General features: G+C 50.1%; 1 protein-coding gene across 1 annotated transcript; it reads left to right on the top strand.

Moving 5' to 3' along the window:
* Window positions 1-9,493: 9,493 nt before the first annotated feature.
* Window positions 9,494-13,379, top strand: LOC125931323 (uncharacterized protein CXorf49 homolog). Its single transcript, XM_049643259.1, has 4 exons — window positions 9,494-10,729; window positions 11,851-12,174; window positions 12,433-12,478; window positions 13,071-13,379. The coding sequence occupies exons 1-4, from the start codon at window positions 9,494-9,496 to the stop codon at window positions 13,109-13,111; spliced, it is 1,647 nt and encodes a 548-aa protein (XP_049499216.1). The 3' UTR covers window positions 13,112-13,379.
* Window positions 13,380-13,677: the final 298 nt, after the last annotated feature.

Raw genomic sequence — 13,677 nt, 5'->3', positions numbered from 1 at the left:
TTTTTTTGTATATATGGACAAAGTGATTCCAAAATTTATATATAAAAGCAAAGTATCTATAATCACTAAAAACAATTTTTAAAAGAATAGAGTTGGAGGAATGACTCTACCTGCCTTTAAAATTTAATATGATGTGGGGTGCCTGGGTGGCTCAGTCGTCTGAGCATCCGACTTCAACTCAGGTCATGATCTCGCCATTCCCAAGATCAAGCCCCACGTCGGGCTCTGTGCTAACAGCTGGGAGCTTCGAGCCTGTTTCTGATTCTGGGTCTCTTCTCTCTCTGCCCCTCCCCTGCTTGTGCTATGTCTCTCTCTCCCCAAAATAAATAAACATTTAAAAATTTTTAAAAATTAATACAATCCTACGTGGCAGAAAAAGAAATCAAGGAATCAACCCCACTTACAATTGCACCAAAAACAATAAGATACCTAGAAATAAACCTAAGTAAAGAGGCAAACGATCTGTGCTCTGAAAACGATAGAAGACTTATGAAAGAAATTAAAGAAGGCACAAAGAAATGGAAAAGCATTCCGTGCTCATGGATTGGAATTACATTGATAAAATGTGTATACTACCCAAAGCAATCCACACATTTAATGCAATCCTTATCAAAATCAAACAATCCTAAAATTTGTATGGAACCAGAAAAGACCCCGAATAGCCAAAGCAATCCTGAAAAGGAAAAGCAAAACTGGAGGCACCACGATTCTGGATTTCAAGCTATATTACATAGCTGTAGTCATCAAGACAGTATGGTACTGGCCCAAAAACAGACACATAGATCAACAGAACAGAATAGGAAACTCAGAAATGTACCCTCAACTACATGGTCAACTCATCTTCGACAAAGCAGGAAAGAATATCCAATGGAAAAAAAGAGGGTCTCTTCAACAAATGGTGTTGGGAAAACTAGACGTCGACATGCAGAAGAATGAACCTGGACCATTTTCTTACTTGATACACAAAAATAAATTCAAAATGAATGAAAGACCTAAATGTAAGACAGGAAACCATCATAATCCTAGGGGAGAACACAGGCAGCAACCCCTTTGACCTCAGCCGGAGCAACTTCTTATTAGACACGTCACTGAGGGCAAGGGAAATGAAAGCAAACATGAACTATCAGGACTTCTTCAACATAAAAAGTTTCTGCACAGCAAAGGAAACAATCAACAAAACTAAAAGGCAGCCTGAAGAACAGGAGAAGATATTTGCCAAAGACATATCTAATCAGGGGTTAGTAACCAAAATCTATAAAGAACTTACCAAACTCAACACAATAGACACTTTTCCGAAGAAGACATCCAGATGGCTAACAGACACATGAAGAAATGCTCAGCATCACTCATCATCAGGGAAATACATATCAAAACCACGATGAGATACCACCACATGCCTGTCAGAACTGCTAAAATTAAAAGTGTTGGAGGGGGATGCAGAGAAAGGGAAATCCTCTTACACTGCTGGTGGGAATGCAAACTGGTGTAGCCACTCTGGACAACAGTGTGGAGGTTCTTCAAAAAACTAAAAATAGAACTACACTATGATCCAGCAATTGCACTATTGGGTATTCACCCAAGGTTACAAAAACACAGAATTGAAGGAGTACATGCACCCCAATGTTTATAGCAGCATTATCAATAGCCAAACAATGGAGAGCGCCCAAATGTCCATCAACTGATGATTGCATAAAGAAGATGTGGTATATATATATGCAATGGAATATTACTCAGCCATCAAGAAGAATGAAATCTTGCCATTTGCAATGACGTAGGTGGAGCTAGAATGTATTGTGCTCAGCAAAATAAGTCAATCAGAGAAACAAAAAATATACGATTTCACTCATATATGGAATTTAGAAAACAAAACAGATGAACATAGGGGAAGAGGGGGGAAGAGAAGAAAGGGAAACAAACCATAAGAGACTCTTAACGATAGAGAACAAACTGAGGGTTGATGGAGGGAGGTGGGTAGGAGATGGGCAAGGTGGGTGATGGGTATGAAGGAGGGCACTTGCTGTGATGAGCAGTGGGTGTTGTATGTAAGTAATGATTCACTGAATTCTACTTCTGAAACCAATATTGCATTGTATATTAACTAATAAAAAATAAATAATAAATAAAATTTTTAAAAACTCAATATAATGCTACAATACTTAAGACAATGTGATATTAGTGAGGAGAGAAACATATAAATCAATAGAACAGAATAGAGGCTCCAGAAATGCACCCGCACAAATACTACCAACTGATTTGGACAAATGTACAAAACAAATTCACTGGATAAGGCACAGTCTTTTCAAAAGTGGCATTGCACTCTTTAGGTACCCATGTGCAAAGAAAAAAGAATATGTGCCTCTAACTCACATCTTATACAAAACTTATCTCAAAATAGATCATATATGTAAATATAAAAGATAAAGCTATAATACCTATGAAAGAAAACATAAGAAAGTTTCTTCATGACCTGGGGATACATGATTCTGAGACATAACACCAAAAACATGTCAGAAATATTAAGGAACGAGTGTTAAAATGACTTCATCAGAATTAAAAACTTTTATTCTGAGAAAGACCCTGTAAAGAGAGTTAAAAAAAAAAAGGAGTACTTAGAAATATTTGTCAATTACATATCCAACTACGATCCAGATACACAAAGAACTCCTAAAACGCAACAATAAGAAAATGAACAGCTTAATTAAGAAATGGGCAAAACACTTGACAGACACTTCAAAAGAGGATATAAGAATAGCAGATGAGCACATGAAAACATGTTATTAGCCATTAGGAAAATGCAAATTAAAACCACAATGAGATGCCACTGCATACCTATTAGAATAGCTGAATTAAAACATACTGACAAAACCAAGTGCTGGTGAGGAGTTGAAGTTAATGAAAAGCTCAGATATTGATGCAGGGAATGCAAAATGGTACAGCCACTCAGTGAAGCAGTTTGCCAGTTTGTTATAAAGGTGAACATGGAGTGACCATAACACCCAGCAATCCCACTCCTGGGTGTTTTCCCTAGAAAGTGAAATTTTACATTTACCAAAAAAATTGGCAACAATGGACATAGCAATCTTATACATGATCACTCCAAACTTAAATAAATCAAGATGTCCTTCAAGAGATGAATGGAAAAACAACCTCTGCTTCATCCATGCACTGGAACACTACGTAGCCAATATAAAGGAAAGTAAAATCAATATATGCACAATTTGGGTGAATCACAGATGCATGATGCTGAAGGAAAGAAGCCAGACTCAAACAATTACATATTGTATCATTATGTTTGTATACAATTCTGGAAAGTTAAAAATATATGAATGGGAAACACATCCCTGGTTATCAAAGGTCCGGGATGGGGGAGACTGTGAATACAAAAGAGCATAATGAGGGAGACTTTATGTATAATGAAGCTATTTTATATCCTGTTGTGGTGAAGAATACACAAATTTATATCTGAAAAGGCTTGGGACAAATAAAGCATTCAAAATAATGGCAGCCTTCTCCAAATTGACATTGGAAGTTAAAAAAAAAAAACAAACAGTGGATCAATGCCTGAAAAATCCTTGGTGGGAAATTTCAGCCTCAGATTTACACATTGAGGTATCAGTTAAGTCTGACATAAAAGCAAACTTTGCTCATGCAAAGTCTCAAAAGAAATCACCTCCCATGTGCCTTTTCTCAGGAAGTTCCTGGAGGATGTGTCCCATCAGAATTATTGTAGTACACTAAAAAAAAAAAAAAAAAAAAAAAAAAGTGGGTCCCAATAGGCACCAGATCCCAACTGGGGGCCTAGCAAGGGAATGTTCTAGATCAATATAGCACCCTAGCACCCTGAGTAACCAATAAAGACTGGAACATGGTTAGGGAATGTGCACTTGAAGAACAAAGGAATGAAGACATTTGAAGATTTAGAAAATACTGGTGATAGGTCTATGACAGAAATGTATGTTCCTTTAGTCGCATTCACTGTAGTGTATGTAGTGTTCCAGGTCTTGGAACAGTGCCTCGCACGTGATAAGCATTCAATAACACTTTGTGAAATGTGAAAAAGAGAGGAAGTGTGAATGGGAGGACAGGAATTTGATACAGTGAGTACACACAACTTTTTAGAAGGAGTTTTTCTATAAGGCTGAGCAGAGAGATGTGGGGTAACTCGAATGGAAGGTGGGATTAGAAGAGGGTTTTTTAAGGAGGGAGAAAGGACAGGACTGTACGTTGATACGAGTGATGCCAACTGGAGGAAAACACTTATGAGAAAGGAGGGAAGTTTTTTGCTGGTTGCCCTGTATTCTCAGGGAAATGGGAAGCAAAGTCATCAGGTGAGAGTGAAGACAGGTGAGTGATGAGAAAGAATCCCAATATCCTCAACATCTCCAGATGTTCCCCCCTAATTGTCTTGCTCACCTGAGAGCTGGCTGTTTCCTAAGAGCATCACTTTCCTTGAAGGGTTTTTCAGGTGGTATCATGGTCTCTCACACACCTATACCACCAGAGGGCTAAATCCTTGCACAATCTAGACCCCTTCCAAGTTGTCGAGATGAGTTTCATGGCCCTCGGTATGTTCTATCTTTGAAAATGATTATGTGGACTTGAAAAGAATGTGTATTCAAATGTTGTTGAACAGAGTGTTTCATAGATGTCAGTTCAGGGTAACAGAGGCTGCTGTTCAGGGTAACAGAGGCTGCAGTTCAGGTCTTCTGTATCCTTGCGAATTTCCTGTCCAGTCCTTCTATCAGTGGATGAGACAGAGTATTAAAACCCCCAGATATTAACGTTACATGGTCTAATTCTTCCATAAACTTTGTCAAGTTCTGTCGTAGGTATTTTGAGGCTCCGTACCTATGTGTGTAGAAGTTTGAAATCGTTATGTCTCCCACATCAGTGGATCCTTCTGTCGTTACGAAATGTCCACTTTTGTCTCTAGGAACACTCTCTGTCTTAAAAGTCAACTTTGTCTCTTGTTATTATGGCCACAATGGCACACTATCATCCACTGTGCTCTCACTCTCAGCGGGTTTATGCCATTATTGGAAGGATATCACCTGTCAAAAGCAGGTAGTTGAATCCATCCGTTTCTTCTACGGGATTGACACTCTCTACCTTGTGATTAAAGGGATTCATACATTCATAATATGGGTAGATTTGCAGATATTATTTTGCTACGAGTGTTATACATTTCTCATGTCTTTTTGTGCCTCCATTTCTCTGTGACTACCGTCTTCTGTGTTGGATAGATGTGTTCTTTCTTTTTTTATTATTTTTTTAACGTTTATTTATTTTTGAGACAGAGAGAGACAGAGCATGAACAGGGGAGGGTCAGAGAGAGAGGGAGACACAGAATCCGAAACAGGCTCCAGGCTCTGAGCTGTCAGCACAGAGCCCGACATGGGGCTTGAACCCACAAACCTTGAGATCATGACCCCAGCCGAAGTCAGACGCTCAACCGACTGAGCCACCCAGGCGCCCCTGGATAGATGTGTTCTAATATACCATTTGATTTCTTTGTTCCAGGGCCCCGCCCCCTGAGGTCTCAGGGCTTTCAGGGTGGCCCTTCCTTCCCTAGCAAGACCCAGCATGTGCCCTGTGCTGATAGATGCTGCAGAGTCTGCTCCCTGCCAAAGTCACAGGTGCTCGTCCCAGTGGAAGCCCTGATCTTTTCTCCATAAAGAAACTATACACCAAGGGAGTTGCAAGAAGTAGTCTGTACTGGCAGGAGCAGGGGGATATCCCTAGGATTGGATTTTGAGGGTGCTGGATCAAGAGGACAGGAATAGAAGACTGGATAATCAGGTTTTGCTGAGTAGGGGCACTTTCTCATACCACAGGGTTTAACCCACTGGCAGGGACTCCAGGAGATGGAGTAGATAGATTCACCGCCAGAGTGGCCCTCAAAAGCTCCAAGAAGGTGGTGGCCCGCATTGAGAAGTGGAAGTGCCTGCCTTGGACTAGCAGAGGGTAGAGGAAGGAACAACAAGGCTGAATGATGCAGGCGAGCTGGAACGGATAGAAAAGGTGAGGCCAGTCACATGGCCTGACCATTAAGTTCCATGAGAGGGCCCAGTGGACCCACCATTCACCAAAGTTCAGCGGTTGCTGCCCTCTGCAGGCCGATGCAGGTGATGGCAGCAAAGTGGTCCTGGCCCGAGCTCATTACCATCCATGAGAGTGATGGAATTTTGATGTAATAGAGAGCAGAGAGTGACTCTCAATCAAGAGACCTCAGGAGACTACCTTTCCTGTAACAACCGGCAAGGTCAGGGGGGCAGTCAAGAGTGCTTTGACTGGCAGGGAGCTGAGAGGATGGTTCAGACAGCCTGGCTCCCTCGGGGTAGCTACAGCCAGACAAAGGCAAAGGTGCAAGAGAAAGGGGGTGGTCGTCCCAGTAAAAAGTTACAATTTCTTGCTCAGTTCCTGGTCCTGAGCCAATTTGGAGACCAGCCCCACTGACTCAAGAGTTGGAGGAGTCCTGAGGCAGAAGGGTCAAGAAACAAGGTGATGAGTATATACATACTATGATGATGCCACCGGCCTTCCCTACAGAGAATGACTGCCATTTCTCAAGTGACAGTGCACTGGGGAAAGAGAAATACCCAGACATTTCTAGGACTATTGGACCCAGGGTCCGAGGTGACATTGATACTGGAGCCCCAAAGTGTCACCATGAGGCCTGGCTAGAGTGGGACTTAGGAGTCCCTCATAATAAAAGGAGTTGGGATAGAGATCCAGTCATGGAAAGCCGACTGGATCCCTGGGCCAACACAGTGGTCACTTCTCTAGTCCACAAGTTGACAATTGATACATTCGGCAGTTGGAGCAAAAACCCCCACGTTGGGGCATTGGTCTGTCTGTGGGGCAAGAAACTATCATGGTCAGGAAGGCCAGGTGGATCCTCTGACACTGGTCCCCAGCCCAGGCCAGAACAGTAAGTCAAAACCAATATGGGATCCTAGTGAGGTTGAAGGAAGGGAGTTAGCAGAAATTATGGACACCACTGGAGACCTTTAGGATGCAACAGAAGAGGAGGTGGGAGAACCCCAGTGATGAAGAGAGTGGTGAAGGTGTGGAAAGGCGCTAGGATTCTGTCTATGGGGGAGAGGGAGAAGGATGAAGGGAAAAGAAATGGCAAGAGGGCCAACGGAGTCTTCGACTGAATCCATTGGTAACGTTTCTGAAGAGGGTGGTAGGTAGAGGAGATTCTGCTGTCTCCTTCGTGATCCATTTTGCACAGCATGACTTTAAGAGCCACTGGGAGAAGTGGGAGAGGGTGTTTTCCACACACACACGTAGGGATATTGGGGGCATGCTTGAGGAGGCTGACTGCAGATTTAGAGTACGCCCAATCCCCCCTGCTCTGTAACCTTTCCCAACACGGTAGGCTTCTCAGGTGCAGACCCAGCAAAACCCAGCCTTTGCGATCACGCAGGCAAGAGGTGTTGAGGCACCTCGGGCCTCTCCTGAGGACCAGCCAGAGTAGGATGTAGGCAGGAGAGGCGAGGGCCAGACAGAGCATTAAGAGTGGGAAAGAGAGGAAGGAAAGTATGGAAGGAATCCAGGGCTCCTGGAGTAGGGGTTGGGTGGCAAGCAAGGGAAATTCTAACAGTGGAGCGCCTCACAGAAACCAAGGGAGGGACTACTCCCCAGATAATGGGACTGCTCAGCTCAGAGAAGCTGGGAACCGGTAGCTGTAGAGCAATTGGAGAGATAACTGGCGCCCCACCCCAACCACCACCACCACTGTTAGGCGTTAGTTGTGCATGCTCCAGAACTTTCACCATACTTGTACTGACACCTATGTGCACTCTCAACATAGGACTGGTTCCGTTTTAAATTTTCATTTAATTTGACTACTTACAAATGTGTGTCCAGCTCCAGTGATCTCCAAATTACTGTGTTCAGTCACGAGGATGCTTTGAAATGTGTGAACACGGCCTCACGCATTCCTTTTGACTAGCGTAGTTCAGTCTACCAGATGCGCTGAACATCAGTTGCTTGCATTCACTTCCCCCTTACTGATGGGAATTCAGAGTGTTCCCAGTTTTCCCCATCACCAACATTCCTGTGCATGTATCCTTCCTTGTCCACTACACGAACGAGAGCGTCTCCAGAAGATGTAGGTGGCAGTGGACTTGCTGGGTCACAGGGGGAATGGGCTTCTCTTCTCTTTTAAGATTCTCCACTCAGAGCTCAGAGCAAGGACTCTGGAGCCAAACTACAAGTTTTGATCCTGCCGCGGATCCCGACAAACCAAATGACCTTGCGCCAGTGGCCGAGCCTCTCAGTGCCCGTTTGCTCACCCATAATAAGGTGGTATTAGTGGGTACCTCAACCCTAGGATTGTCTCGACAATGTGTCACTAGTTAACTACAGTGCTTACAACAGAGCCAGGCATGTGGTACCTGTTGTATAAGTTGGTTGGCACTGATTCTGCCAATTTACCCTCCCAAAGGGCTCTTCTGCGCCGCTGCCCCCTCCTCCACCCGACCCCCCACCCAGCAGTGGGCAAAAGCAAGGGCTCTGCTCAGAACCTCTCCCACCCTCGGAATGGTTCAGCTCTTTGACTCTTTCAAGTCTGGTCTGTGAACACTGATTCGCAGTTTTAGTTCGCATGTCCAGGATTTGTGATGGTGAGCGTCTTTTGGCGTGTGCACTGGCCATTGAGATTTCTTCTTTGAATTGCCTCGGAGTGGAGAAGGGTCGGGGTCGGGGGGCCAAGTCCAGCCTTTGCGCCAAACCCGCCTGCCGAGAAAGTTCCCTGAGCACACAGCCAGGGACCAATGTCATCGCCCACCAAGGTCAAGCAGATGCAACAGAGACGCTGCGGCCCGTAAATAGGCCCACATTTGCTCTCCGGCCCTTCGCGGGGGAGTATGCCACAGGTCCCATGATCACTGACTGTGGGCTTCCCGTGCCCATTGTCCTATCAGGTTCTGAGCGCAGCCGTGGGACAGAGGCCGGCAAATCCTTTCTCGGCAGGTGCTTTACCTCTGTCCCGACGGGTCATCCCCAACCCCGGAGACAGGTGCCATCACAACCCACTCTGTGCACGGGCGGACAGAGGCTAGAAGCCGTGACTCCCAACTGGAAAGTAGGAGGCGGGCCCAGAAGAGCCCGGACGACAGGGCCTACCAACCGGCCGCCACGCCTGAGAGACCCAACACCCCGACCTGCTTCGTTGTGGGGGGGGGGGGGGAAACGGAGACCAAAGGCGCTCCACCCCATTGGCCAGGGCCTTGAGGGGCGGGCAAACGAGGGGCGCGCGCTGGTTGGCGGGGGACAGACCAATGAGGAGGCCGCGGCGCGGGCGTCGAATGCGTGTGCAAGCCGCGCGGCGTTGGAGGTCTCGTATGGCCTGGTGCGGTGTCTGTGGTGATTGCCTGCGTCGCCCGAAGGACTCGTCGCTCGCCTCGTGCCTCTGCCATCTTGCCTGTGGCGCCGGGGCCAGGGCGACCGTCTTCCCCGAACCTGGGCTGCCGGGCCTCGCGGCATGAGCGCCTCCGATGAAGTGTCCATCTGTGGAGCAGGTTTCGGGGAGGAGGGCGGGGGGCAGGCCGGCGTCTGCCCTGCCAGCCCCGGAGCCCCGCGGGGCCCACCGGGACTAGGTGTGGATCTGGGGCCGCCACCCAGCGGTGAGGGCGAGGGCGGGGTCCCAGACCCCGAGGGCTTCGAGTCCGAGCGGGAAGTGACGGAAACGGGAGAGCCGGTGTTCTGGGACCTAGTAGGCCGCCCCGGCTCCCCGACCGACCACACGGGGGACGCCCTGGATTGCGCGTCCCACCTTGCGGACGAGGCCGTGGCGGCCATCGTGCAGCAGCTGACCAACCAGGATGGCCTGGGCGTGCGGAGAAACCCGTACCCGGAGGGCTGCGTCGTGGAGGCGGGCCTGGAGGCAGGGCCCCGAGGGAGAGGCGCGCTTGCCCTTAGCCGCAGAGAGTCGCAGCCGCCTGCCGCCGCCCTTCTCCGCCTCGGTGGGCCCGAGGGAGGCCCGGCCTGGGCGAACCCGAAAAGAGGCACGAAGAGCAGGTCGAATGTCGCCGCGGTGGATCGCCAGCGGCCCTCCGCAGAAAGCCCGGGCGAGCTGCTTTCCGACAGCGAGTCAGCAGATGAGTTTAGTGAGATACAGCTGATGAGGGTGAGCATTTACGCCAAAAGAGGAGGCCAACTCAAGCCCAACAGCCCCGAGGATCCCTGGGACACACCCAGACACTCGAAATTCGATGTCAGGGAGAATTTCCTCCACATGCTTGGCTCTTTCCCGTCCTCCGCTCCCCGAGGACTCACTTCGGTTGTGGAGAGTCAGGCCGTTGGAGAGCTGGATATCTCCTCCTCTAGGAAAATGCAGAGCGTGGTCAGGGGGAAGGGGGGGAACAGGCCCAGCTACCCAAGATTTGCTGCTGCGGGCGGCCTGCCCCGGGACACCCCTAAGAAAAAGGTGGCCCAGGAGAAGAAATCCCCAGGGGGGACCTCAAATGTTGCCCTGGGGAGAATGTTCCCTTCCTGGGGGCAGAGAGTCTCCGCGGCACCCCTGGAAACAGCCGCCTTCCCCCCAGTAACTGGTGTTCCGCTGTTTGGGAGGTCCAAGAGGTATTCCTTGGTCCCTCCGGGAACCAAACAGTCCAAGCACACCCCTGCTGGGAAGAAATCTGTGGCCAGGAGGACTCGGAAGGCGGAGCCGGTGGTGGCCGGAGAAGACAATGACTCAAACAGAGACGCTGTCCCAAACGTGAGTAGGCTGTGCTCCTCCTCTGGCCCTCGCCCTTCCCCTCCTTGACCAGCACTTCTTGACCCACGCTCCCTCTGGCCATCCCTCAGGGGCTGCCATTGCCCCCCCCCCACCCCCCACCCCCGTCACCGGGATGCTGGACCCGGTCATTTGCACAAGGGCAGACATGAAGGTAGCGCTCCATGTGTGCTGGGCACCATTCTGGACCTGGGCACGTTTCCTGCCTCCCCCCAGCCCAGAGAGGGTCTGGGATGGAAGGGAGGGCTGGTAGTTGATTTGGATCGGGGAGCCCCTGCCCCTTGAAAGTTTGGACTGCAAAGCTTCAGTCTTGAGACTCCTGGGCTTCCCGATTCCTACTTTGTAGCTGGTCCCCAAGCCTTCCATGCAGGGAGCCTGGGTCCTGTCGGTGGCCCCCTCTTCTCCCTAGCTCAGCGCTGCCTCCTGGCCTGGGGCTGACTGAGGGAGAAAGCACTAGCCAGATCAGCTTCTGAATTCCCTTCCCTACGCCCTGCCTCACCCCAGCCCCTAAACACGCGTGAGCATGCGCGCGCGCGCACACACACACACAGACACACACACCCGTGTACACCTACTACACCCCCACAAAACACAAAACATCCCAAGTCCAAATGAGTGAGAAATTTTTCTTTTAGCAGCTTTCAGCACACAGGCCAGAGCCGTCTTGTCCATTCATGCATCGTGAGGCAAGCAGTCGTGGTGACCTCAACCCCAGAGCCCCCCAGTTTCGGGGAAGCTCACAGCCCTTGGCTCCGAGCCAGGGAGATGTCATGCCCAGAGAGCCCGCACCCTCAGGTGAGTGTTGCAGGTTGCACAGGAGTGCAGGGGAGACGGGATCAGGAGGGCGGCCTCTGCCTCTGCCTGTGGCTCTGTGGAGGGTGGAGGCTCAGCTTTGTTCCCTGCCTCCCCTCTGACCCAGGCAGCTTCACCCATGGGAAACAGGGTGTCGACAGGACCGGCCTTAAGCCACATCATCCTCTGCGTGGGGTTTGTGTGGCAGGGGTGGTTCGTGGACACCCCCAAACCCCAACCCCGGACATAGACTTTCATCAGAACAGAGCCTTGTTCCATGAAGTCGTGTTTGGCCGTGCTGCTCTTCCCAGTGGCTGGCTGTGGCTGCAGCTCTGGGAGAGTCCAGCTCAGAGCCACCAGCCTTGGGGACTACCATCAAGGATGGGCTGGCCCTGGGAGACAGGAGAGACACGCCCAGGGAGAAGAGTGGAGCTGCTGGCAGAGCAGGGGCAGCTTGTTGCCAGCAGAGGGTGGTGTTGCCTCACGTTAGACCCCACGAAGCCCTTTCCACCTCACTGGGAACCTTGGAAGCTGGATTTTGTGTTCTTTCCCTCTCAGATGACCAGGAAGCGCTTGTCCACCCCCCAAGACTGGAAAGGCAGCAGCAACCACCTGGAGCACAGGGCTGTCCTCGGGTAATGCTTGCTCTGGCTCCTAGAAACGCAGGCCCCAACTACCTGTTGGGATCCATGTCCAGGTTAAACTGACATATGTACCCCCCTCCCATTCTGCTCCCCACAGAGGGAAGGCGCCTCCTTTCCACTGAGGGTCCTGAGCCAGTCTAGCCACTGGGCCTTGGTGTGTGGTGCCCGCAGGAGAGGGGGAGGATGAGGAGAGAGGAGGCCAGGGTATACTAATATGCTTTTCTCTCTCTCCCGTGTTTGTGGGCCTAGTGTCTCCTGCTGCAGAGAGAAGTTGACAACCTGAAAGAGCAACTTGGTATGAGGAACCTCTGGCTGGGGCTGGGTCAGGGCAGAGGCAGAGGGGGGTGTGGGGGGTGTGTCTCAGTGCAGGACCCGCGATGGGCTGCAGGTGCAGGCAGCCCCACAGGGACCAAGATTCCCACTGGAAGGGGAACCTAGCAGGCTTGACCCTGGAGCCTGCTTTGCGTGTACAGCTAGGTGTGTGCACCAGTGGGAAAGTCTTGCCTCCCTGGGTGCACAGTTTGCCGACCACCATGAGTCCCAGAGAATCTCTCTCTCTTTGGACGTTTAGAGATGCCTCATTGATTTTCCCTTTAACTGCTCTTTGGTGTGGCTTGGACAGTGTGTATTTGTCCGACAAGCTCTGAATGGTTCCGAGTTGACCCAGAACTTGAGAACTACTGGCACGTTTTGTTCCCCTAGATGACACGTCCATATTTAATTCAGCTGGTGGGTGAGTGGGTCAGTCGCAGGGCTCTTTGGATAGGGGCTGGGAGGGGGGGCGTGGGTTTCAGGTTGTAGGACTAGGCGGTTCCCCAAGGGGACAGGAGCACAGGGTTCTCTGTCCCCAGGTCCATAGCACCTGCTAATGCCTGTCTCTGTTTCAGCGGCCCTGCAGTCCCTGACTGACCAGTTCCAGACCCTTTGAAGTGAGTGTTACACACACCATACCCCTTCCCACGGTCGTGGTTACTGAGGAGGGCCGTGGGCTGGCCCTGGCCTGATGCTCTTCTTCCCTGACTCTGCTCTGTTGGACAGGCTGAGTCAGCATCTCTGTACAAGAGGGGCGGCTGGTACCTTTGGAGCCAGGAAGCTGTGCCCAAGCTGCTTCCCTCCCGTTCGACATTCGACCTCGGCCTGGGCTTCCTCTCCCTGTTTTTTGCTGCCTCCCCACCCGAGTTCACAGCACCTTCAAATTAAAGTACCTCTCATGTTCTCAAGTCTATCCTCTCTGGGGGATGGGGAGGTGGCTGGGGATGGGAAGGAGGGTCAGGGCAGGGAGCTGCTCCATTTTGCAGCCTTTTCCAGAACAGGTGTCGTGTGGTGGGCCTTGTCCTTGAGAGAAGTCTGGGCCACTTCCGCTGGGAGCCCTGCAGTCACGCCGGCAGAGTATCCCCGTCTGGGTGGGGTGAGCACCTGCCCCCCTTTCCCCTGTAGGCTCCCTTCAGGCTCTCTCCTAATCTCCTCCTCTTTTTGGGTCTCTAGGTTCCCATT

The sequence above is a fragment of the Panthera uncia genome, chromosome X, assembly GCF_023721935.1.
Source record: "Panthera uncia isolate 11264 chromosome X, Puncia_PCG_1.0, whole genome shotgun sequence".
Lineage (NCBI taxonomy): Eukaryota > Metazoa > Chordata > Mammalia > Carnivora > Felidae > Panthera > Panthera uncia.
This window is presented reverse-complemented; position numbering and strand designations above follow the sequence as displayed.

What these genes read in the sequence shown, in the direction of transcription:
- LOC125931323 (XM_049643259.1), top strand. Translation starts at nt 9,494, where the DNA reads ATGAGCGCCTCCGATGAAGTGTCCATCTGTGGAGCAGGTTTCGGGGAG. An exon ending in ACAGAGACGCTGTCCCAAAC is followed by an intron (nt 10,730 to 11,850) that starts GTGAGTAGGCTG and finishes TGCTCTTCCCAG; the next exon opens with TGGCTGGCTGTGGCTGCAGC. An exon ending in CAACCTGAAAGAGCAACTTG is followed by an intron (nt 12,479 to 13,070) that starts GTATGAGGAACC and finishes TCTCTGTTTCAG; the next exon opens with CGGCCCTGCAGTCCCTGACT.